Source organism: Anabas testudineus, chromosome 7 (assembly GCF_900324465.2).
Source record: "Anabas testudineus chromosome 7, fAnaTes1.2, whole genome shotgun sequence".
NCBI classification, from domain to species: domain Eukaryota; kingdom Metazoa; phylum Chordata; class Actinopteri; order Anabantiformes; family Anabantidae; genus Anabas; species Anabas testudineus.
In genome coordinates this window covers 6,103,679-6,125,283 of record NC_046616.1, presented here as the reverse complement: position 1 = coordinate 6,125,283, position 21,605 = coordinate 6,103,679, and the positions used below count along the sequence as shown (strand labels likewise).

Here is a 21,605-nt window from a genome sequence, read left to right as displayed (position 1 = left end):
TAGGACAGAGTGAAATAGTTCCTAAGCCAAAAAGTAATTTACAAGTAGCTTTAAAAATATACACCATATTGTAGATTACACAGTTATGCATTCTACTGCCTGTTTTCTTTGGTCAGCTAACAAATCTGTAAATGATTATTTAGCAGAGGTATAGTGTTTGTGTATGTGTGTGTACTTATGTATTACATGTAATATGTATTACAGTATGAGTTTCTGGTTTAACACACCCCCCAGTAATATGTTGCGTTATGACATTGTATTGCCACAGCCTCTGTGTTTTACAGGAAATAAGTCATGTTCACGATGGTGTAAGGCCAGTGTGGGGGGGCGTGGCATGCACGTGTAATCATTTTGTAAAGGTTTTTGTTGATCTGAGGGTGCCAGATGCTCTCTGAATCTCTGAACAGCTGGGTACCATTAGCTCTCTGTGTTGCCTGTACAAGCCCAAATGTTACAGTGGTCTTAGAGAGTCATTCAGCGACACCCACACACAGACATGACGGATTAGGACATGTCTGTGTCTGTGTTAAATGTTTTTCAAAGTCAGTTTTATGCTGCTTGCTACCATATTTTCCTAATTCTGTCCAACAATAAAATATCACATCAGGGCTTTATAGCACAAATACGAACACCAAAAAGCTGAGGTTTATTTGCGTATTTGCACCTGTTGCTGTTGCATCCACAGTTAGTGTTTTGAGCTGAAGAAATTAAATCTGCAAGTCATCATGGCTGGAAAATTACTGTAAAAAGAGCAATGTGCTAACTACCTCCTCCCAGAGTGTGTCAAAGAAAGTAAGAAAATTAAAGTGAAAGTAATAGGATGAATAACTTGTAACATACAGTAATTGAAAACCTAATTTCCTGGTTTTAACAAACAAGCAATAAACAAATCTATTATAGTACTTTTGTGACTGGAGAAGCATCTATAATGTGCTCGTCACCTGTTTAACGTGCCCCATCTGTTGAAATGAGGCTCAGCACAACAGTGGGATTCACAAACACACTCAGAGAAACAAAACAGACTATTTCCTCGTGTCCCGAGAGTCTCGCTAGCCGTGGCATGCGCTACTTGTGCCCCAGATGTGGTTTTGGCTCCAGATGTTTCACCTAGCATCATTACTTAATGAGCTAATTAACCATTAACATGTTTGCATGAAGACACATTAAGTGGCAGCTCCCTTTGATTCCGCTCAGGCGAACACGTGTATCTCTACAGGTCTTTGAAGAAACAGTGCTTGTGCCATCATGGAACACACTGAATGTTAGATTGAGACATATCCCACTGTTATTTGTCTCATTATTACTTTCTGCAGTGGCTCCTTTTTTGATCAAAAGATGTGTTTTTTTTGTCCTCAGTCTTAGAAAAGAGTGAGTTCAAAGATGACTCCCAGTTCTTTCGTTTCTATGCGGATGAGGAGACCGAGGGAACCAGCACCAAGAGCAGCAAGCTTCAACGCAATGACTTCAAACTCATCGAAAACATCTTGGCCAAGTCCCTGGTGGTGAGTTGCAATGCGAATGCACCCACACACAAACACATGCATTTCTAAATGTTCTCGCACATAAATTGTTCATGGATAAACAGATTGTCAAATTCTGGCTAACGTGCCAGACTCACATTGTAGTTTTTGTTTTCTCTTAAAACAAATCTGATAATAATAAAAGGAATGTGTTATACTGCAGAAAACACACTAAATGTAGCGCCGGATGGGAAACGGTGGAAGGACGCATACAATAGAGAAAAAAGCTGCTTCTACAAAGTTGTATACAGCTGCCCTGTATCCTGATACAGAACTTACATTAGCTAATTGAACTAACATAGTGACATCTACAATATCCATCAGTGCAATTTGTTTAGGCCTGTGTGTGCTGGGAATTAGCATGACCATGCACTCATGAAGACCCCCTCCTCCCAGAATTAGTGGCTGCTTTGATGGAAATGAACACCTCCATATTTGCTTTGATGAGATGCGTCTTAATGACTGTTCTGTCCTGTGCAAATATAATCATTTGGATTGAATTGGTATTAGGATTAAATAACTGGTGTTGCTGCTGAGACAGCAGATAAAACACTGACAGGTGACAGCAGATGGTGACATATTATACACTTGTCTTCATTTGACGATGGGAACTTTTAATTTAACTAGACAGCCATGAAACAGGGCCTAGTACACGTTGTTTTGTTTTAATATGAAACATGAAAATGGTTTCACAGCCATAACTTGTGACCTTTCATGTCACACCAGTCTTTCTTTTTTTTTTAACATGCTGCCTTGTTCCCTTTAAAGCACAGTCTGATCAGCACAAAGCTGTTTTTCTTCCTCATAAAGACTCTATCAGTGCATGCATATTTACATTCCTTCTTTTTCCTCAACACCAAGTCTAATGTGAGACTCATTTCCTTTTAGCTGTGGTGTTAATTTGACGTTTAACAATCCTTGTTCATGACATGAGAAAACAGGTGCTGGGAGAACAAACCCCATAAGTGAAAAGTTTAAGCACTACATCCATAATCTGCAATATCTCATTTGGCTGTTAGCACCACTTGAAAGCACATTTGAACTAGTGCCATAAAGTTAGATAAAAACCGTCCCACCCACCATTATTTTGTGAGACAATAAACAGGAAATGTGTTTCTGTGCTGTTGAGTTACATGATCAGAACATGTGGTTAACACATATGTGCTGAGATTATTTTAGTAAACAAAACTGCATAATTAAAGGAACAACTTGCCCAACTCGTACAGTTGGGCCAAGTAAAATGTAGTTTTTGCCATCGCTGATGTAGCATGTTCATTTATATTTGCCACATAAATTAGTACTCTGATCTGGGCTTAGCAGAGAGTGTTATCCATAGCCTGAAACGGAAAGTCAGCAGTGCAGCAGGGTTTCTTTAGGGAAACCTAGATGCATCCGAGTGGGAAGATGACATGCTAGCCGGCCTTCTACAAGAAGTGGAAAAGCCTTTTGTCTTTGATTAGCTGAACTAATTCTACCTCATGGCGAATAGTGAAGTGAAGTGCAGGAACTCTTTATTTACCACAGCCATCTCCTCTCATGTAACAGCACAGATCCCTATCTTATCAGGGCAAAGCAGCAGGAAGATGGCCCCAGCAGCTTACCTAATGGAGGTCGGGCTAATGTGTTTGGTGATGACGGCGTTTTACTAAGCCTCACAGCACTTGGGAATACAGTTTGAGAGGGAGAGAACATCATCAGCAACAAGACACCTGACACACAGTTATAAAAATCACAAATTGCAAACGTGCAGGATCGAAGCCATGATAACATAGTTAGATAGTTAGATAGCTAGAAAGAGTGTTTATCTTAGCTGTAGAACATAGTGAACCAGATGAAATGAAGATCACATATGAAAATGTGTATTATTTCTTACTCATTACACCAAACCTGTGAAGAAGTCTAACAATCTGTCGCCGGTGTAAATGTGGGAGTAATTAGGGGATTTTCTCTGTGCTAGATTCACCCTGAGGAGGAAGACTACGGATTTGAGATTGAGGAGAAAAGCAAGTCCATTGTAGTGAAATCTGTCACCAGGGGCTCACATGCTGAGGTAATGGTCAACACACACACACACACACACACACACACACACACACACACACACACACACACACACACACACTCTCACACACTCTCACACACATACTGTATCTCCTTCCCCACCCCAGGGCTTTACTTACAGTAGGTAATGGCTGTCTAATGTTTGTCCGGCTTCTGTCAGTCTGCCTGTGATCCCTTTAAAAGGACTTTGCTCTGATTGGCTGTTGAGCCATTATTCACACAATGCCACACACAAAAAAAAAATCCACCTTAAAACTAGACCATTTGCCTGTCTTTTCCTGTAATTCAACTTTTGTGTCGTGTCACCCCACTCTGGTTGGACAGGGGACAAACATCTGGCAAAGATGACCAGCAGCAAAAGCCTGTTTTTGCGATCTTTCCAATGTTTTTATATTCGAAAATACAAGACGGTGTCCTGGTTGTTTGTGGAATTTTCCTCTTCTGCTGATCCAGAGATTGAAAAACCTTTCCCCCAGCTGCTTGGGTTTAAATACCTTGCCACCATTTGATTTTACCTTCATTTTTCTTGTGTCTCTCTGATATAAGATGGACCTTTTTGTTATTTTACACATAACACTTCTTCTCTTCTGTTGCTGGATAATCTTTTTCTCCTCGGCCTGCTTCCACCTCAGTAAATCCTCGCTCTTGTGCTTCCTCTCAGTCCTTTTTCTCCCTCCATTTCTCTTTTTCCCCCTCTTACTCTGTTATTCATCCTACACAATAACAGGATTGCTAGTTGTGACACAGCCCGTGTGCCAGCACAGTGAATGAAGCTCAGCTGATTCCCATGGGGCTCTGAGAGAGGCTGAAAGACGCACACTCACACACAGGGTTCTTTCAATATATGATACTGTTATAGAAAGTCACGTGCAGAGCGGTTGTATGTTGTATGTGGTGGTATGTTGTATAGTCAGACACACACCCTTCCACATTCAGATGGCGGTGGCTCCTCCCAGTCATTCCTACATCCATCCTGGGCCATTATCCAGAGACGGGGCCCAGCTCAGCCAAGGCCACCCCACCGGATCTGTGCCCAGGACACTGAACTCACACAGCCAACATACAGAGGCGGCATTATTCCCTCAATGTGACTGAAGATGTGCAAGATGACTGCATTTAAAGGCATGCAGCAGGCTGTGGTGCTGTGTCTGTGTCATAGAAAAAAGGGATTTTAGAAGGTGATAACTCACTTTGCAAAGCTGAGGATGTTTTATTTATTTGTGCAGCTGTTACTGTATTTCCACATATTTACATGCATCGTGACTGATTAAATTATATTTAATTAACCAAAGAAGAAAAGTTGCAGACAGGAGACTCAGGTGTAAATGTCACGCACCTTTATAATATCTAATAGCCAATCTTGATTCCATGAAGAACTATTAATATATTGGAAAATACACGACAAGACTGAACAGGCTGTGAAAATATTTGGAGTTGTGCACACTGATTTTCTCTCTCCTGTTATGGTTTGTTTATGCCGTGCTCCTTGGAGGCACATACTGTACTGAAGAGAGACTTGATTCTGAGTAATGCGTCAGGTAAAAACTTGAATCATACAAACCAGGAAGCTAATTCATATATCGAATGAAGTTCACACCTGGAAATAGTAGAGCAGGATACAAACAGTGAGTTTAGATGGAGAAAACAATCAGCAGCCTAAAAGTAAGAGCTTGTTCCCTGCCTGTTTGTCTGTCCAGATGGCTGGTCTGCAGGTCGGCAGGAAGATCTACACCATCAACGAGGACCTGCTGTTCCTCAGGCCTTTCTCCGAGGTGGAAACCATGATCAATCAGGCCTTCTGCATGCGGCGTTCTCTGCGGCTGCTGGTCGCCACCAAGGCCAAGGAGTGAGGAAACACTAAAACACGTATCCACACACACATACACATGCAGACGGTGTGCACTGGTCTTACTGGTCTTTTCTCTGACAGAATTGTGAAGATCCCTGACAACCCAGACAGGCTCTCCTTCAGACTCTGTGGTTCTGCCCCTCCTCATGTCCATGCTGTCAGGAAAGGTGAGTGACAGTGATTCACCTGTCTCACTGAGCCAGTTCAGTCACCATAGTCCTGAACTTTTATTTCAGGGAAGTGGATTAATTTCAAAATTACTGCTTCATGTTTGGAAGAGTGTGATAACAATAACAGATGAAAACGGTTTGCTTCAACGTTGTCTGACTCACAACTGACATTTTAAAAAAGGTTAATCAGCAGAATCTGAATTAATTTGGGTTTCATGCTTCTTCCCATTGAAACTCCACTTCCCAAAATGCAACTCAAGCTCTGACAGATGTGTCATGCATAATTGCATGCATGTCATGCAAGCTTGTTATAAGCTATGAGCAAAAGACTAAAGCAGAGACTATAATTATATAATCCATTAGTATAAGTATAGTATTTATCCCTGGCAGATGGTCCCATTCAAGTGATATCAGTCGATGCATTTTATCATTACATATATATTTTTATATCCTGTTGTTATATTTTTTGATTCTACTAGGGTTGTTTAGTAAGAGAGAGAATTTTCAAGAGACCATATCACAAGATATCATCACACCACATCTTATTAACATTAAAAAGTAAAAGGAAACCGTCCATTTGTATGTATAATAGAGGAATCATCTGTTTTTCTTTTAATAAATCCCAGGAAGAATCAGAATCCGGTTACAACAGACATAACTGTTAATCCGTGAATAGATTTGTAAGGATCTGATTTTTTCAATGATGGTAAATGCTTTCAAAGTTTTTGCGGTTTCAGATAAAAGAATGATTCTGAGTGACTTCAAGGGTAAGATGAGATACTAGGCTCAGCGTCTAATAGGTTTTTATGGCCACCTGTCAACCAGACAGCCTGTGGTCAGGTTTCCAACCCCTGATAGACCAAAGGCTACTTTTGAAGCACAGACACACAAACACACGCTGCTCTGTGATCACAGCTAGAAGGACAATAGGTAGCTGAAGAGACACAAACACTTTTGTTCTGCTCTCTTTTCTGAACCAGCTCACCAGATGTTTGTATCACCTGGACTGAGGCATAATAGGAAAACAAGGGTTTTATAACAACTTGGATTGGGCATGAATTCTATTGTGTAAACCAGACATGAATACGACACACGCACAAAAGCAGTGAGGAGAGGAGTTGTCATTTGGCCAAGCAACGTGATTTAACTTTTCTTTGTTATGGTTATTTCTCCCTCTCTCTTCTCTCCATCTCCACTCTCACTTCTCTTTTTGTCTTCTCTGTGTGAGAAACAGAATTAGGAGTCTCCAGTTGTTGTGTTTCTCTCATCCAAAATCAGTCTCCCCGTGAGCTTTTCATCCATGGGTCAAGTATTCCCATAGTTGGGTAATTGCTGGCACCCTGGGTGGAAGTGATTCCAGCCTTAGTATTTTTAGTTCAGAGCAGAAGATGATGGAGGTGTTGACTGAACGTCCAGGCTCTACAGACATTAATAGCTGCTTGGGGCAAAATGTTAGAGCACTGAACTGAATCATTTTCTATTTTCCTGCAGAAACAAAACAATATGTACAGATACAGACATTAAGGCCACAAGGAGATAAAATGTCTCTTATACAGTCCCTCTGTATTTCCGTAACCCTGGGATTTTTCATCTGTGATCCTGTGTTCACACATTGCAGGTGGGGAGGCGGTCGGGGCAGGTCTTCAGCCTGGCCAGGTCGTCCTGAAAGTTAATGGCAACAACATGAACCACAGCGACTACCCAGAGGTCCTGGAGCACTTCACCGCGCAGCACACAGACCTGGAGCCTCCTCAAATGGTGAGGGGACACATGAGAACAAACTAACACAGGGGGTTTGTAGTGTAGTGATGTAGGACGTGCTAGTAATGGGGAATTACGATAATTCAGTCTGGAAGTAACAAATGCGTGGACTAGTTTCTCAAAATCACTCTGAGACAGAAAAATGCTTTGTTTAAATACAGTTACTTAAAAAAAAAAAACTACTACTGATTCTGAGAAGCAGCATCAAGTGCAGCACATTTCCTCTTCTCAACTGGATGTTTCATTTCTAGATATTAGGTGGTATCATGCCTCGTGTTTCTCCATCAACATTCATATTTCAGTGGTGTGTGGCCTGAGGAGCTACAACTAAAAATACTATGTGCCATTTTCTCATGAAATCTGAACATTTTTCATCGCAACATATTAAACTGCCCCGAGCAAAAGAAGTGACCCATATAATATATAGCATCCATTCATATTGACAAGCGTGTTTGATTTAAATTCAGGATTGTACTACATGGTCAATGTCAAAATGCAAAACTCATGTCTGGTTGTTTAGATGTTCCTACAGCAGATATCCGTGTTCCCAGGCAGTATTTCACAAGAGCGCAGACAGAGTAGGATGTCCTCCTTAAAACACAGTGTTGTGTTTTGTTTTATTTAGCCCGGCCTTATCGTCTGATTAATCCTCCTTGCTCACACCCAGTGAACAGGCTCGGCTGAGCTGCCTTATTTTGGACTTAAAGTAAATCTTTGATTGTTTATTAAACAGCAGGATAAATTGCCGGGATGTTGACGGGAAACAGGGAGGTGCAGTCAAATTTGTTAAACGTGTCCATTCCTCATGGGACACATAGAAATACGTACCCAACAATTTCCTCATTTCTTCATTTGCTCTCTTTCTTAAATCACCTACTATACTCTGTACTTCTTACCAGTGCAATGATGTGTCGCACATTGTAGTCATACTTCATATGACTGTTGAGATCTAACCTGTTTCCCCTAGTGTCAGTGGGTGTATCGTGCATTTGAGGACGTGGAAGAGCTACAAAGAGAAAGAGGTGCAGGAGAAAAGGAGGAGAGTCCTTTCAGACCTTATCCAGTAGAGAATGGCTTTGACCATGAGGAGAACGGCCCCAATGGAACAGGTGAAACACTTCTTCTTAGGATTATTTTAAAAGTGTGATTAAGGAGTTTTAGATGAGAGAAAGAGAATCACAGTGTGTCTGTCCTATGGACGCCCATGTGCCGATGTGCAGTACACCCTTTCAAGTGTCATTACTAAAGACATTTATATCTTATTTCTGTCCAAAACTAATGATGTTTTGATAAACAAATAACTTTTTTAGCTCATATAATTTCTAAACTTTTAATTGAAAATAAATTGAAATATTATGATCCACAGATTACCGACTTGGGAGACTTTCCCTCTCTGATGATCTGCCTCTGGTTAGTCTGACGGTGGATAACATCCACCTGGAGCATGGCGTGGTCTACGAGTACGTCAGCACTGCTGGCATTAAGAGCCACGTCCTGGAGAAGATAGTGGAGCCCAAAGGCTGCTTCAGCCTCACTGCTAAGGTAGTTGAGGAAAGATAAGGTGAAGCTTAATTAAAGTGTTTGGGTTAGCTGGCAAGTTGACTGTAATCACTGTATCACATCACTTGTATCTGAGAGAACCAAAACAGCCGTATGTTGCTATTCTACATCTAAACTTTTATTCTCGCAGTGATCCATCCTTTCCAATGCTTCTTGTCTCTACAGATCCTGGAGGCGTTTTCTAGTGATGACAGTCTCTTTGTTCATAACTGCAGCCAGCTCATCTCCCAGAACGATCGAGTAGTTACCATGCCTCAGTACGAGTTCAGACAGATCTGTGACACCAAGCTGGAGAGTATCCGACGGCGTATCAGCAGCTATCAGCAGGTACAAAGATGCACTTGCACTTAGACACATACAGTACATATAAGACGGTTCGATTAGATGTATGCCACTTTAAACAGTTTGTTTATTCACTTGTGATTAAAAAAATACACTTGTCAGCATATATTTCTTACTGGCTATTGTTTTCCAGCCACCAGAGGCTTTACAGTGGGAAATGGACATTTAAATCCACACTCTACTAAACACACTAATATTATTGAATAATATTGATGTTTATCTAAGCTAATCAGAATAGGCTGATTACCTTCATTTTGTATGTGTTGGGTTTTCACTGTATATGTTGTTTTTCCCCCCCAGTTTACTCAGGACCTAAGGAACAAGGTGTGGCCCTCTTTCAGGCAGGCTGGTGCTCAGCCTCACCCCCTGAGCTGCATGGATTTTGTTCCCACCAACTGCCACGTCAACTTGATGCAGGTCTCCTATCCCAAGAGCACTACCTCTGCTGGAAGGACGTTCAACCTTCGTTTTGGGCGCAAAAACTCCCTGTTTGGCCTGGACCCTGACCAAGGTAGGCACAGTACACACACATACATATAAACATACACCTCTATCCAAGATATAGCCAAGACTTCCTTCACGATATATGACGATATAGCCTAACCCACTTAACACAGGCTCAGTGATCGTTTTGAGTACCTACCATTATGACCAATCAATGCACAGAAGGAAACACAACCTAAGCCTAGTAGCCAAAAGGTTTCACCAGGAATTCTCACAGTAAATTAGACAAGTAGTGTGCCATTAAGACTCCATTAGCCCCAGGCCATACTCATGAAAAGTGAATGATGTCAGCAAAGATGCCTCAAAGCAGTGCAGGAATGTGTACCATTCACTCACTTCTGCTGCGGCAGAGGTTAAAAACCTTTAGAAATCCTGATCTCCACAGATACAAACAACTATTCTGCCGTCTGTCTATTTGACCCAGCTTTAATTAAGAATCTTAAAGCTCGGCTGCTGAACTCCCTCTGCTTGCAGCATGCTAGATTAAAATGCAACCCAGCTGTCTAGACGACAAACAGTAAGCATTGCTTGCGTTGCTCCAGGATGCCTTGTCCTCATCTTTCCTCTCAGCTCTATCTGCCAGTCACACATCTGCCTAGCAGTTGTACGGGTAAGATGTTCAGCTCTGGTAGTTTTCAAGTATGCATTCTGCCGGCTCAGCCAGCCAACATCCATGCGAGATGATGTTTTCCCCAGTGAGAGTAGCTAGTAGCTTCAGTATTGCAGTTACAAACTGAATTAAATTACTAGGCTTATATCCTGAAATAATGAAAAATCATACGGTATACATGTTTTTAAAGACACGTAGAAGATCTTTTATTTTTAATCTTAGTGACTGTTGGGTACTAATACACACTCTGGGTTGGAAGAACTTCATTAGTCTGCACTTTTTGGATATCTACAGTTGTTGGAGCTTGTTTTGGCAATCAACCCAAATAAATAATTTTGCATCTTGCTCTCGCTGCACATATGAAAGTTGCACGAGAGCCCTTTAAGAAGTTGTTTTCCATCAAGTCCAAATGTAGAACAGACAAGAGTGTTACTTCATAGGAACATCTGGTACAGATATAATTGTCAGAGAGTGAAGTCTGTTTCATTCAACCAACAGAAATATGTTGTTTATTCTCTTGTCTCTACTCTCTTGTAGCACAATTGAACCCCATGTCCCACACTCAGCACTGTGTGACCAGCATGGGGGCTCCCTCCTGGAACTGCTCTGGCCTGGAAGGGGACGAGGCGGAGGGGAATGGAGAGGTGACCGTGGACGGAGGAGAGGGGTTGATGGACAGTCGACAGGGTGGTCATGGAGAGGGTGGGCTGAGCTTCCTGCTCAAACAGGAAGACACAGAAACCCAGGATTCCTACCTTCAGTTGTATAGCCGACTGGATGTTGCTGTGAGGGAGATGAGGCAGTATGTCGCTCAGATAGATGTGTAAGTATTACAGCTTTAAACCCCTTTTTTTTTTATACAAGTATGGATCCATCTATCGTTGTTCTATGTTTAAATGATATTTCTTTGGGCCTATTTCACATGAGTCGCTCACTTTTATCCCCCATGACATATGCCATCTATCAAATAAAAAGAATGTGTTTACTCATATCCAAATAGAAAATGTATTTTCATCTTCAGCAGCTGGATTTCAAATATTGACATTCCACTGGTGTTTATATGTGCGTAGACTATTTTTGTAGCCCTCACATTGACATTTAGAGATCTCTGCATAAAAAGCCAGGAGCTGTTATCCCCACACCAGTCTCCCGAGGCTGTTTGTCAGACTCTCTTTGTCTGTTTGACCTTTGCCTTGTTTAAAGCTGAAGATTTACAAAAGGAACATTTTTCAGGCCCAAAATATTTATGGGCCGGTCCCGTTACAGGAACAGGGAGTGAAGCCAGAGTAACATCAAGAGAAAGAGAGACATAGTGTGTGTCTGTGCCGAGGAAGGGGCGGGACCGTGTGAATGAATGGATGTGTACTGTATGTTGATTGTGAACGGATCTATGCACATGTATAATAGTAAATATAAGGTTAGGGCTGTCCTGGCCAACTCTAACCTTAACCTAAACATTATTAGCTATATTTTATATCTACATTTATTTCCATTTTTCAAATCTAACTTTGGAATTACTTTTTTTAGCCTTCTGTCATCAATCACGGAGCCCACACAGCCTCAAGGGGAGGGCCAGGAGCCTCCAGTCTACGAGCCGAGTCAGCCATCTCACCTGGCCCCCTGCGACGATGGCTGTGACCAGGACAAAGTGGAGCAGGGCGGCATTAAGAGGGTCTGTTTTAAGGTGAACGAGGATGACCAGGAAGACTCGGGTCATGACACCATGAGCTACAGGGACTCCTACAGGTAACTGGTTAAAGACTGTGTCAAGTTTCCTTTATAAGTAAGCTGCCTTATATAAACCAAATGATAAGACTTGGGACATTCTTGTTTCAATCCGTGGACTTTACTATGAAAACATAAAGAACATTCAGGCTCCTTTATCTCCCAAATCTGTGATACTGCTCATTCCCCCCTGCTGGAGGCTTCAACTCATCCCAGATGTTTCAGTCGAGATCGAGGGCTAAAAATTACTTCAAAATGTTTTGGTCAGATCTGGTTATGTCATTTGCTTGTTGTGAGTTCATTCAGATGTGCGTGCATGTGTGTGTGTGTGTCAGTGAGTTTGCAGCTCACTGGGCAGTGCTCCACTGAGCCCCACCCTCCACCACCCACTAAGATGTAGTTATTGGTTGCTGGTGTGGTGGGCTGGTGTATAATAGAGCCAAAAGTTTGGGGCGCGGCCTCCTCGCCCACTCTGTCATTAAAGCGCGGCCACGGCATGCGAAACACAACTACCTCATTGCAATAAAATGTAAAGGAAAGTGTAGGCTGTTAAGGTACACACACTGAGGTGTTTACTCAGGGTTTTGAAGCCCAGTGGAAAACAAATACTTAAAGTAGCAGAACAAGGCTGCATAGTAAATGTGAATGAATCATTTCACTTGTGAAAGTTTGGATGTGATGAAAAATGCTACTGTGTTTTAGAGGCAGGGGTTGGATTTTATTTTTATTTATTTTTAGCTGTGCTGAAAGAATCAGACATTAAAGCCCAGTGTGGTGACAGACCACTGCAGAGCTCGACAGTCAGAGGTCACTGGCCGAGTACAGCCCGTGAAGAACGAAATAGGAGAACAAAGACGGGAGAGAATAGCTGCTACACACACAGACGATGGAAAGAAAAGCGTGTCTGAAGACATGCTAGTAATGTGTTCATTCCAAAGTCTAGTACATAGTGTCTGGCATAAATTGTTAAACTCTCAAATGCGCATCTGTGTATGTGTGTGTGGCCCTGTTAAGACCTTTGGTCTGGTATCAGACTGTGTCCAGATCCAGCAGAGATAGAAAGCAGCTCTATCCTGTCTGGCATCAGAATGTGATTGATCATAGTTTCTTGCTTAACAGCAACAAAATAGTCCTGTACATCATTTCTGTTTCCCCAGAGAAGCGCACATTTAAACTAAATCCAAAACAAAGCTTTTCCTGTCTTCCTGAAGCAAACCAAGATATATCCCCTGTGCATTGCATTGTGCAACAATATATCCATTAGCACCACACTCAAAATCAATCATCCAGTGGTGGTTTAACATTTTTATTAACATTTATTTTCTGCTGTGAAAACCTCATGTAACACTACACAGTACTGAATGAACAGGCAGTGGCTACAACATAAGAAGCAGCCTTAGAGGCAGCTGTTAATGAGTAAACACATGCTGGGTTCCCAGTATGTTTGATGAGTTTATTCTCACCTGTATGTCAAGGTGTATAAATCACTGTGGGCACATTTAAAAAGAAAAAGTGTGAACAGCACCTTTGAAAGGTTTGTAAAACTCAATTTGGACATCACCTCTTTGTGTGTTTGTGAGTGTTTGCCGAGTCCAGCTAGAAAACACAACTCCCCCCATGCAGAATAGCAAGAATGGGAGTAATGCATGACCCCTAGGGAGCGAGGAAACTGTGTGTGTTGTATATTAGGTAAAAAATAATGGGGAGCATGAGCATAAGAGAGAAATGGAAGTGCAGACATCCCTGCCTGCCCTGACCACAGAATAACCCGGCAGGTGAAATCCACCGCAGACTCCCATTTTGTCATCCAGCCAAACCAGATAATGGTAAAAAAGACAAAGCCAGTGTTGTCGTTTTGTTGCTCACAGTCGCTTGTAGGACATTTGTCATGGTATTTCAGCTTGTGAATCATTCTGAGCTCCTCTGAGGGGATCACGAGCGTGCTCACAAACTATGTATAATTTGAGTCACATAAATCTTCCACATGCTCCCGGTAATCATGTCGAATCACGTACCAGACAGAAGTTATTTTACAAAACTGTCCTTGGCTGGCAGAGGTTGTGCAGAAAGACACTAGCAGCACTGAATTCATGTAAACAGCTGGGCTTCATTTCAGTGTTTAAGTAATAATGTAAATGTAAGTAATGTAAATACAGTATTTATTATTAGTCAAATGTTAAGAACCAGTTCTTCGTGTAAACTCGAGGTAGCTGTTGTGAGAAACATTTAATTACTGTTGGTCTCGCATACTGTAAATCAGAAAAAAAAAACATATAGAATCAGAGGGATTGCTTGGCAGCATAATTACAAGACACCACTACACCACTGTCTAAATCCTCTCTGTGGTCTAACAATGTAATTAACCCTTTTCTTTACAATGCATTTTAACTGTGTGTGTGTGTGTGTGTTTTACTGTACATTATTACAGTGAGTGCAACAGCAACAGAGATTCAGTGCTGTCCTACACCAGTGTGCGAAGTAACAGCTCATACCTTGGGAGTGATGAGATGGGATCAGGTAACAAATGGCGTGAATTGATATTTCTGAAAATTATAGTTGTACAAATCTATAATCTATATAAATAACGTCTCACTGCAAGTGAAACAATGATGATTTAATATCCAAAGTGATGCTGGGGTAAATAGACAGCGCTGTATAATAATAATAATAATAATATAAGCTAAGCAGCAAATCAAGAAATGATAGATGTTTGCATTAGAATAGATCAGTAGATTGTTTTCAGAATACCAAAGTAGAGAAATACCACAGAGACTTCTTTGGGGTGACTTAGGTCAGATATTTGAGATTTTCATTTCATAACCCCCAGAGCCACATTTTTGCGCAGCGAGCCAAGTATGTGTCTGCTGCTGTTTATTACATTGTTTTTATGATCATCAAGTTTTAAACGGCCGCAGTGATTGGCTAGCCCAAATGACTCGTCAGCCTTCATTCTCTCTCATTTACATTGACGTAAAGGTGAAATGCTGGTGCCCCAATGTGTTACCTCTCCTCATCTTTGTGTTTGGTGTTTCTCGGCTGCTAGGGGATGAGTTGCCGTGTGACATGAGGATTCCCTCAGACAAACAGGACAAGCTGCATGGCTGCCTGGAGCACCTTTTTAACCAGGTAAGTTGAGGGGTTTGAGTGCAGTGAAACCTGAGTTGACTTTGATCTGCTGCACTCTGTGACTTCCTAATTGATTTAACCAACTACGTTTTAACCAAATCAAAAGAACAAAAGGCAAGATCACACAAATTAAACCCCCTACCCCTCCAACCCTGCAAAGTGGCTCAACAAAGGTATGGGGGGAGTGGTGTTTGTGATGGTCAACATCTGGGCTGAGTTACCTAGTGAAGCTCCTTTTGTCCAGTGGTCAGGCTCCTGGTTTTCTCTCTCATCTTTTACTTGATTTCCTCTACTTTATTTTTGTTTCTCCATCATTTTCTTTTCTCCCCTGCACGCTCACACAGACACACAGGCTTTCACAGATAGGTCAACACGTCCGTCCGCCTTTTCATCTCTTCCTATGATCACTCGGTGTCATTTGACTCCACGTGGGGTGCAGCCTCTTTGGCTGCCATAGTTCTTTCCACATGTAAACAGCCGCTCAGGGGGCCTGGAAACAAGTGTTGTTGTTAATGCTGAAAGACAATTGCCAGAAACTTTCACTATGTGTGTGTGTGTGTGTTTGAATGGTACAGTCCAGAGCAGATCTGATAGATGATCTATCTCTCTTTCTACGCACAGGTTGATTCCATCAACAACCTGCTCAAAGGGCCGGTCATGACTAAGGCCTGTGAGGAGACCAAGCACTTTTACTCTGATCACAGCCAACCAGGTATACACAGAATTTTTTTCTGTGGGCACATAACTATGTGTGTGTGTCTGCACTAACTCACATACACACATTTCCGGTGTTTTATGTGAACAGAGTTTCGCCAAACGGAGGACTGGACAGTTCGCTGTCGCTCCGTCATAAACAAAAACATCCAGGAGGACCCTTGGAACCTGCCAACTTCTATCAAAACTCTTGTGGAGAGCCTGCAGAGATTTGTGGACGGTGAGTGGAACACACACATGCACACTTCTGTCTTGTGACTGTGTATTTACAGTTCCTCATTCCATCTTGTTTTTCTTCTGCCCCAACAGATGGAAAGAACCAGCTTCTCCTGGCTCTTCTCAAGTGCACAGGTAGTGTTAACAAACAGTTCACAGTTAGAGGAAAGTGGTGGCAGATAATCAAAGTAGATAGAACACGGTTCTAATTTTACATAAAATTACCAGGAGAAATGTCAAAATGTGTTGTGCATTCCCTCAGCAGGAGTCAGTCTCAAGCTGCAGGAAAGGTCTCATAACTGGAGCACTTTAAATCGTTCCAACAATTTAGAGCTCTTTGCAAATGAGATCATCCATCACATGAAAATTACAGCCAGTTCTAGATCAGAACATCTGCAGCTCCTTAAAACAACTTAAAAAAAAGAACAATAAAACATTCATTAAAGTTGTCTTTTCTTATTTAATTTTTCATAACTTAATGAGGTTATATTTTGATTAGGTATTATCTTTTTTTTTTATTTATGCATGTCCACTTTTATTTTAATAGTGATTCTGCAGTGGCCCCATACCAAATGTCACATCTGCTTTATACTGAAGACAAAGCAGATGTTTAAATTTACTTAGTTTCCATGGAAAAAAAAGTATTTTCGGTACCATTTTAATTTTCCAGAGAAGGATCATATTCAGGTTGACACCAGTTGTTTTGGATGTTTTTACAGAAAAGAGGTTTGGTGTTGAAACACGTTATGCTACAGTCACTTTGAACTGTGCACAGTGGCATATGGTCCTCATCAATGGGAGAAATCCTCTCAGGGGATCTAGGCTAATGGAATAAAGTATATGTATTGGAGCAGATCCAACACATGTGTAATGAAGAAGGTTAAAGTGGGAGGTTGGGATGCCTCACTCTCTCCTGCCCTTTGACCTTTTCACCTTTTTCACCTATGCCTTTACTTCTTCTGTACCTGCCCTTTTTATGCTGCTCCACCTCTCTTCAACTCCTTCCTCCATAACCTCCCCACTTCATACTCCTATGACCTGCACTCATGACCTGTTGACAAAAGTTCTCTCTGTCCAATTCCCAACACCAGATACATCTCTGCAGCTGCGACGGGATGTGATCTTCTGCCAGGCAGCAACGGGTGCCCTGTGCACACTGGCCGAACAGCTGCTGGCGGCATTGCGGTCGCGCTTCAATAACGCCGGCGAGTACCAGGAAGACAGCAAGGAGACCAGCCACAAGTGGCTGGAACAGATATCTGCGATTGGTGCTTTACTGTGCTTCCAGTCCACACTAGCACCACATGTGGTGAGGACAGATTTGATATTTCCATTTGTCAATCAAGTAAAACTAATAAGGTTTCTAATTTATAATATAGGTTTGGTGTTTTTTTAAAGATGCAGTTTAAACTTTTATATTGTGTTATATAAACTGCTGTATATTTTCTATAGTGTCGTCCTGAAGCATATGCCCAGTGCCTGTATGAATTTCTACCCATGCAGATGTCTTTCCAACTATCAAAAACGGTTTACCCGGTGTGCAGTCTGAGCTTTCTTTCTTTACTTCAACAGAAAGAGGAACGAACCATGCTGGAAGACACCAAGGCGGCCCTGTTGGACTTGGACAAAGTCACTGTGTTCTTCAGGCAACTGGAGGATGAGTGTCTCGTTGCAAGTAAGAGACTCTATTAACAAAGAGAGACTTGGTTTATTCAAACCAGACTGCTGCTAATGAGCAGCTGTATGATTTGACCAAGTCTGAATAAAGTTCCATTATGTTGATTTATGGTAGATTTTGGGGGTGAAATTGTCATTTTGCCATTGCAGATTTAATTTTTTTCAGTGGAAAGTAATTGAATAGGAAGCTAAAATAACACTATAATGGCCCCATAAATCATTTTAAACAAGGCCAGAGCATGCAGTCTCTTGGAGTCCTCATTGTCCTTGTATTACAGATAACCGGGTACCACATGACACGCTGTGAAGGGCTTCACTTTTAGGGCCCTTCAAATAAAAATACTAACACATGGGTCAAAGCACCAAAAGATCTACACATACACACACACACATTACATTGAAATGCAAATACTTACGGTGTGTGATATTCTTTCATCAGAATCCGTGTGCGCTGTGGTAGAGAAATATTCTCTTGAAGCATGACAGTAACAAATTGATTTTGTGGTTTGCATTGCTTCTGTCTGCTCTGACTGCTCAAGGTCAGAATATTTATTTTAGCATACTGTAGCCATTCTGGTGAAGCCAAGATGTTTAAAGTGGACATTGTGAGAGCCTTGTCTTGATATATGTACAGTAGTTTAAGACCTAGGCATTTTTTAGTGAATTTAATAACCACAGTATCTCTATTCACCCAACAAGCTGCAGGCTACACGAAGCACTTAAACCAGGAGATATAAAGGACGCCTGCATCTTGAATCAGTTCTCTTTTCAGCAGCCTCAATATGGCCAGCAGAGATTGCTGCTCAAAGGAAAAGCACAACATGCACTTCCCATTTTAGAAGGCAAAGCAATGGATGAGGCTTGGATGCACAATTCTAGGTTCATGCTCAGCTACAGAAAGTATTTGGTGTACACATGCATTATTTGTGCATTAGTATGCAAACCAATGATTGACCGCACTAATGATTTGTTTATTTCTACTGTACTTATATTCATTATAATTCAGAAGACATGTATAGGTAGATGCTGTCTGAAGACCCTGATATCTTTTGACATATTTTTATGGTTTATAAAAAACCAAACCAAACTGCTTTGCTGAAGTTGCATATTCAGCTCAGACTGTTGCAGAGTTGGCAGATGGTTTGTGGCGGCAGCGTCCAGTATTGATTTGCTAATAGCATCTTCAGCAATTTGGGTGCTATAGGTAGTCTAGAGTCATGTAAGCACCACATAGTCTGAGGCAGCTGAGTTCAGCGTGAAGCATCACATCCAATTCCACAGGATTATGGCTTGATGGGTTTTCTAGGAAAGAGCACTGACCCTAGAGGTCGCTCAGTAAAGGTCATTTTTTCTAGTTTATGAGAACTGCTCACATGCCACAGTCAGAAAATGTAAGGAGGAATCAGCACAAGTCAACTTTACACTAATGAATTATTAATAGTCACGCATTGTTTGTATCTGAAAATGTTACTCTACTTGTGTTTTTGTACATTATACATCATTAACATGTCACTGCATGATAAAATTGTGTATCGACCTCTGTCCATTTATGCTTAGGGTTAGGGTAGATGGGAGTTTGAAATGTTAAGTTCTGCATCCAATATATTTGAGAGTGTAGACTTTCAAATTTTAATTTATAAGTGTGTTAACCTCTATTCTGCCTTTGTGTGTTGCAGACACACCAGTGTGTTACCAGGTGGAGGGCACCCGACAGGCCCTGAGGTTCACCCTGTACCTAGACAGCTGTCACTTCAGTGAGCTGCCCAGTCGTTTGCAAAACGGAGGCAGCCTCAAGCTCCAAACCGTCCTCTTTACCAAAGGTAAGACTGGGCAAACTGGGACAGAGATACTGGAGTAAGTGAGAAAACTGCCATGGTCCACGGGTTAGAGGAGGAGATAACAGTGGCAAATGTAACACCTCCATTCCAGCACCAAACCTAGTATAAATACTGTTTATAATAATATATAATGTAATCATTTAAACTCAGCCCCTCACATATGTGCATTTGCTGATGCTCACATGCTTTTACTATATTACATCGAAGACCTTTATTGGCCATTTAAAACACTCCACCTTATCCTCTCCTTTGTTGCCATGCTCCTTTTATTTCTCCATCAGTCTTTGCAGGACTAGTATGAGTGGATAGAGTAGCGTATTATGCCTGTCTGCCAAATAGCCATTGATTTTCCATAGAAAAGTGCCAGTTGGAACACGAACGCAATGAGAGAGGTCATATTGTCCTGATATACTTGTGTGGTGAAGAAAGTGCTACAGCACAGCTTCAAATTCATGCAGCAGATATGTGGATCAACATCACCATCTACTGGAAAATGGTCTTGGCTACAGTTATTGAGCACTTTGTTATTGCGGATGCTGAAGCTTGTGTGATTGTGTGTGTGTTGCCATATCTACTGTATGATCACTATATATCTATACAGTTGCATATTTTTAAGACAAGGGTTGGATTATATTTAAAATTGATTGGATTGGATTGATTTTATAATCAGGTTGAGCTTAACGTTTGATAAGTCACATTACCGTGTGTCAGTGTGTGTTGATCTAAATGCCTCCTGCCTCTTTTATCCAGCACTGGAGCGTCCAGAGGGAGTGTCCCAGCAGGACAACATTGCCATGGAGGAATTCCAGCAGCACATCAACGCTGTCTCACTAGAGAAGGTCAAGGCCTACTACCGCAGACTCAGGTACACTGCATCACAGCCCTCCAGCGGCTTACTCATGAGCACTGTGGATACATTTCACCTTAAAGTGAGAGTTCACCCTGTGGTGGTGCATAACCAAGCAGAAACGGCTGTTTTACTTTTATCTGTTTTCAAGGTTGTTATGGTATCATTAATCCAGAAATGTTCATAACAAAATCCCATTGTTGTGGTGGTTTAATGTGGATTTCTTATATGTGTGCACCAGTTTCCTGGAAATTACTCATGTAACATCAATAAATGATGAGATGTGTAATGTAGCAGAAGCATATCCTATATAGTGAAGTACACTAGATGCTAGATGACTCAGCTCTCTTACAAAGTGAGTCAGAGGAGAAAAGTCTGTAGATTTAGGTTTTTTTATTTGTTTTAAAAACTGAAATAGAGATGTTCTTGCCTCAACAGGGCTTTTTATTTGGAGAAGTCCAATCTCCCTACAGACTCGAACAGCACAGCTATGAAGATTGACCAGGTAGATATACACTTATTTTCTTCTGTTTCCCACGGTTAACACTTTGTTCTCAGAATGTGTCCTTCTATTTAGTCTTTTTCCATGCAGAATATATCCTGTTCTTATACTGTAACATACGTTCATTTGTATATAATGTTGTGACTGAATATAAATGCAAGCACAGATACTGGGCCTTGAAGTTAGAGACCTTCAACCAACCATTTCAAAAGTAAGATGAACTGGTGTATTGCTCCGTCCATTGGAAATCCCCACTAGCTCTTCAAGACTCCTCTATTAACTCCAACTAACCTCAACACATCATTATAAACTGTTTCCATTTGAACGTCAGTGATGATTAGATTAGAAAGAAAATTCTAGTGTCCCAAACTGACTATAGCTGAAATAGAAATGAGTAATTAAAACTTAATAGAATGTACTGTAGTTTCAGTATTTAGGTGTTCGTTGTCTTTCAAAAGAAAGACTGCAAAGAGTTCCACCTCTTTGTGTTGTTTGTGATGGTTTTGCTCAGTTCTCTCCTGGTGCAGCATCTTAACAAGACAGCCACTCTACTTGGTTCTAGTGTTAAGTGTTGAAACAGCGA

General features: G+C 41.4%; 1 protein-coding gene across 1 annotated transcript in view; it reads left to right on the top strand.

The window, feature by feature from the left end:
* Positions 1-21,605, top strand: part of prex1 (phosphatidylinositol-3,4,5-trisphosphate-dependent Rac exchange factor 1) — a 67,543-nt gene that overhangs the window by 42,413 nt on the left and 3,525 nt on the right. Inside the window, exons 16-36 of the mRNA XM_026367610.1 lie at positions 1,357-1,502; positions 3,478-3,570; positions 5,279-5,427; positions 5,512-5,597; positions 7,219-7,358; positions 8,329-8,470; positions 8,728-8,903; positions 9,087-9,248; positions 9,564-9,774; positions 10,915-11,200; positions 11,905-12,123; positions 14,531-14,619; positions 15,146-15,228; positions 15,850-15,940; positions 16,034-16,162; positions 16,252-16,293; positions 17,250-17,467; positions 17,731-17,833; positions 19,512-19,655; positions 20,424-20,538; positions 20,959-21,025. Coding sequence (XP_026223395.1) covers positions 1,357-1,502; positions 3,478-3,570; positions 5,279-5,427; positions 5,512-5,597; positions 7,219-7,358; positions 8,329-8,470; positions 8,728-8,903; positions 9,087-9,248; positions 9,564-9,774; positions 10,915-11,200; positions 11,905-12,123; positions 14,531-14,619; positions 15,146-15,228; positions 15,850-15,940; positions 16,034-16,162; positions 16,252-16,293; positions 17,250-17,467; positions 17,731-17,833; positions 19,512-19,655; positions 20,424-20,538; positions 20,959-21,025 — 2,891 coding nt within the window. The remainder of the gene's footprint in view (positions 1-1,356; positions 1,503-3,477; positions 3,571-5,278; positions 5,428-5,511; positions 5,598-7,218; positions 7,359-8,328; positions 8,471-8,727; positions 8,904-9,086; positions 9,249-9,563; positions 9,775-10,914; positions 11,201-11,904; positions 12,124-14,530; positions 14,620-15,145; positions 15,229-15,849; positions 15,941-16,033; positions 16,163-16,251; positions 16,294-17,249; positions 17,468-17,730; positions 17,834-19,511; positions 19,656-20,423; positions 20,539-20,958; positions 21,026-21,605) is intronic.